Source organism: Vulpes lagopus, chromosome 10, assembly GCF_018345385.1.
Source record: "Vulpes lagopus strain Blue_001 chromosome 10, ASM1834538v1, whole genome shotgun sequence".
Lineage (NCBI taxonomy): Eukaryota > Metazoa > Chordata > Mammalia > Carnivora > Canidae > Vulpes > Vulpes lagopus.
Window position 1 is genome coordinate 89,014,408 of NC_054833.1, and position 4,330 is coordinate 89,018,737.

General features: G+C 60.7%; 1 protein-coding gene across 1 annotated transcript; it reads left to right on the forward strand.

Annotated features, from left to right (window-relative positions):
- The first annotated feature begins 1,245 nt into the window (after positions 1-1,245).
- LOC121500945 (basic proline-rich protein-like) lies at positions 1,246-4,130 on the forward strand. The gene is made up of 4 exons (XM_041773035.1): positions 1,246-2,123; positions 2,411-2,660; positions 3,120-3,170; positions 3,615-4,130. Exons 1-4 carry the CDS (start codon positions 1,246-1,248, stop codon positions 3,651-3,653), a joined length of 1,218 nt encoding a protein of 405 aa, XP_041628969.1. The 3' UTR covers positions 3,654-4,130.
- Positions 4,131-4,330: the final 200 nt, after the last annotated feature.

A 4,330-nucleotide genomic window follows, 5' to 3' on the forward strand; every position in this document is an offset into this window, starting at 1 on the left:
ACTGAAGGACCCAAGGCCAGAGTGTGTTTAGGATGATTGATTTGTAATGTGCACCAAGGGTGCGGGGTAGGGAGTATAAGTGCAGTCCTGTGGCTGCCACGTGTGTGAACCAGGGAATCTTTGAGGCCAGACAGACAACTGGACTGGCAGGGCAAAGCAGGACAGCACTGGCCAGTCCTCAAGCTGGGGAAGCTCAGGAGCCAGGCCACTAACCTACATGGCAGCAGAAGCCACTGGGCCCCAGGGTACAAGCTGATGCTTCCCCATCAGCCCTCTGCCCCTGGACAGACCCTCAAGGGGAAAGCTGGCAAGTATGGGAGCCTCGCCTCCTGCCCAGCACCCAACCTGCCAGCCACCCATCTCAGCTGCTACCACACAGCACTTATGGCACATGCCACATGTGGAAACTCAAGGGAGTGACCATTTGTCCCAAAGGCATCTCAGACCTGGGCGCAGAGGCAGAACTGGCCTCACATACAGTGGGCCCTCCTGCCCCCGTGATGTGGCTCTCAGCATCTGCTAAAGGAGTCCACAGGCACTAACCCAGGAAGCCCAGCCACTCCTCGCTGCAGGAGACATGAGTGAATATACCAGAAGGGCGTAGGCCTGGAGTCTTTGTGCACAACCATGCTGTCCCCTTGCTTCCTGTCCCTCAGCAGGCACAGAAATAGTGAAGGCACAAGAGCATGGGCCCTGTCTGTGCTACCAGGCCACAGCCACTTAACCTGGGGGCGGGGAGTTCCTGCGGAGGCCATCTGCTGATCCAGTCTCCATGCTGACCTGCAGCACCCAGCTGGACCCGGCTCTGGCCACTAGGGGGTTGTGGGGGGAGGGGGATGGAGGGCTCATGTCCACCTCGCGGACTGGAAGGCTGAAACCCCTTCTCCCGTTCCTCTCTTTAAAAATGCAAGCTGGCAAACTGGGCCCCGAATATAACACTTCCGTAGTGACCACAGGACTTTTCATATCTGCTGAGATTTGTCATAGCCACCGTGGGGAGCTAGTCTCCAGGCCCCCCGCTTTCAGGAAGCCGAGGTACGGGCCTCCCTCGCAGCTGGGAAAGCAGCGGCCATAAACCAGAGCCCCCCACTTCCACCCCCAGACCCACGAGCCCTTCTGCACCCACCTCGGAGAGTGAAGAAGAAAGAAACCACCAGCCAGCAAAACCCAGAAAAGGCATCCCTTTCTCTCCAAAGATTATGAAATCAAAGAGCATTTTGTTGCTTCTTGGAAATTTCTCTCCTTATGACTCGGAGGCCGCACGGTTCACCGGGGTTCCCGGGATCACCCTTCAAGCTCCTGCCCCCTTTCCCAACTCCGAGCACACTGAGAGCACGAGCGCTTACCTGCGCTCGCCGTGGGACGCCGAGGCCCGGCCGGGCTGCAGGGCTGCAGGGCTCCCGCAGGATCCCGAAATCCCCCCGGATCCGCGTGGTCACCGAGGGAAGCAGCCCGGCTCTGAACAAGCCCAGGCAAGCCCAGGCAGAGCCCGCTTCTGGGTCCTCCTCCCGCGCGCACCGGCCGGCCCCGGGGCGGGAGACGCGGCTGGCCCGAGGGCCCCCGGATGGGCTCGCCGGGCGGGTGGGGCGCCGGCCTCCCCGCACCTGGACGCACCGCCCGGGGCCAGGCGCGGCGCGGGGGGCGGGGCCGCGCGGGGGAGCCTCGCCTCCTGCCCAGGAGTGGGTCGGGGTGCGCGCCGCCCGGGGCCGTGGGCCACGGCAGGGCGCGCCGGAGGGGCCCGTCCCGCCGTCGCCACCCTCCGGGGACCGCGATGCCCGGCCCGCGCGGCCTCCCCGGGGAAGAGGGAAGGAGGCACCAGCGTCGCGGCCGTCGCGGGCGGAGGCGGCGTCCGGGGCCGGACCTGTCGTCGCCGAGCGGCCGGGAGGGCGCCGAGGGCGCGCGCAGCCCGGGTTGAGGGAGACCGGGAAGGGCCCCGGCCCCGGCCCCGGCCCCGGCCCCGGCCCCCGCGGCGGCGCCCCGCCCCACTCACCGCGCCCCCCGTTCCCGCGCGGCCCCGGCCCGGCCCGGCCCTGCCCCGGGCTCGGCCTCCCCGGGCCACCCGCACGGAGGCGCAGACGCGTCCCGGGCTCGGAGGCGCGGGGAGGGGCCGGGCCGCCCGCAAGGTGCGCGCCTCCGGTTTCTCGCGGTTTCCCGGGCAGGCCCGCCCTCGGGGCTAGTGCGGACGCCCGCGCAGGGGTGGCTCCAAAGACCCCCCTTCGCCTGCCGGCGGAGGGGAAGGAGATCCCCGCCACCACCCGCTCCCAGCCGTCTTAGACCCGCCGGGTCCGACCTGGCCGGGTCCTCTGGGAGACAAGCTGCCCCGGGATCCCCCTGCAAGCGCTCCTGCCCGGGGGTTGCTGCAGGACAGAGATCTCTCCGGGAGAGGCAAGCCCTTCTCCCCTCCTCGCAGGACTCCGTGCGAGGCCCGTACACCTAGCAGGCGTCCGTCTCCTACCCTGGGCCGCGACCGAGACCGACGCAAGGGCGAAGGTCCTCCTGATTTGGTGATGCGGCGGCTCCCGAAGCGACATGGGAAGCTCATTCGACTCGTACTGGGGAGAAAACAGCCCTTGTGGAGACGGCAGGGAAGCGGCTGCTGCCCTGGCTGCCCTGGAGTGTCATCACATCTGGGCTCGCAGGAGGGAGCAAGTGGAGGCCAGGTGGGGGCTGCCCCCATTTGATGGATGAAGATCCTGAGATTAGTCCACAGAGATTGTGGAGCCCAACGTTTCCCACACTTCCCCGGGGGATTCTGGAACAGTCCTAGAAAAGTAAAGAGTTAGCCAGCAGGTGAGAATGTCTAGGTGCAGGTGGATGGCTGCAGGTCAGACCGACCTTTCCCCACACCCACCATGCAGGGTAGGGGACAGTTCCCCAGCCACCCTCACCGCAGGATGGCCATCATCGTGGGGCAGATGGGGTGATGATGTTCTTCCCAGATCCTCAAAGACTCAGGAAGATTCAAATGAGGCCAGTGGCTCTAGAGGCAGCACACTGCAATGGAAAGGAAAAGGGGATTCTCCTGACTTGGGTGTAACCTTGACCAATGGTAATAACAGCTCATTTGCCCTGAGTGCTCTCAGTGTGCCAGGCATCATCGTAAACCCTTCCCCAGGCAGGATCTTCAAACAGTCCTGTGCGATTGGTACTGGTACTGCCCCCATCTCCAGGTGAGGACGCCGAGGATCAGAAAGGTAAAACTTGGCCACCGTCACAAGGAAGAGAGTGAGGCAGAACCAGGACCCCATGCACGCCTTTGAGACCCCCAGCCTCACCTCTGAAGCACTTGCCATTTTGTCTCAATTTAGCAAATTGCTTAGCCTCTCCAGGCCTTGGTGTTCTTGTGTGTACAGACAGCATCAAGTTCGAGGTAGGGAGTCAGTAAATCCTGTGGAACCTCTGCCCCTCGGGGAAATTGGATACACGGCATGAGATACAGTGCCTGCACGTGGTGGCACTTCGGGGCATCCCCAGTTCATCTAAGGGACCTCTGTGGGATGCCAGGCCCTGAGGATGCATTAGCTCTCCGCTGCCGTATGCATATAGCACCTGGGAGCATCCTGTTTGAGTGCTTTTGCCCTCATTGGCCCTTTCTGTTCTTGCTTTCCTTGCAGAACCACCAAAATGCCTTGACCCGGGCAGCCAACAGTTGAATGCATTCCCTTTGGAGACACCAGGTTCTGGCAACTAAAGCATTGGAATAATCAGATTCTTAACACACTTTTTCATCCAGAAAGGCCAAACCATATCCAGGCCTGATTTTCTTTTCCTTTAGCATTTTTGTGTAAATGAGGACTTTTTACAAAGTATGTACCAAAATCTGTCTCACTCACCTGTGCCCAGCCCCACCAGGCTCAAGGATGCCAAGCCATCTGTATTTCACCTAGGACCCACCCAGCACCCAGACATACACATACACCTGACTTACGAGCAAAGCAGGGCTATGGAGAGAGGGGGCTATAGAAGTAGTGTGGGCAGACTTCAGTGTATGCCTCCGGCTGTGCAAAGTCCACATCCCAGTCATAGCTGTGAACCAATGTGCCAGAAGGTTTTAGGCCTGAAATGTAACCAAGGAGTCCCACTCTCCAGTCAACCTATGGATCAATCTTGTGCAAAACAGTGAATTAAAAACAAACAAACAAACAAACAATGTCCTGGGATTAGATATGGGGATGGGGCACAGTTTGGGGAATACACTAAAACCCACTGAACAGTATGCTTTTAAGTGGTAAAATTTATGGCAAGTAAGTTATATCTCAGTAGGAAAAGAAAAAAGGAGTCACCAGTCTTCCTTATTGGCTACAAATACATGGCAAGAGCCCCGCCTGTC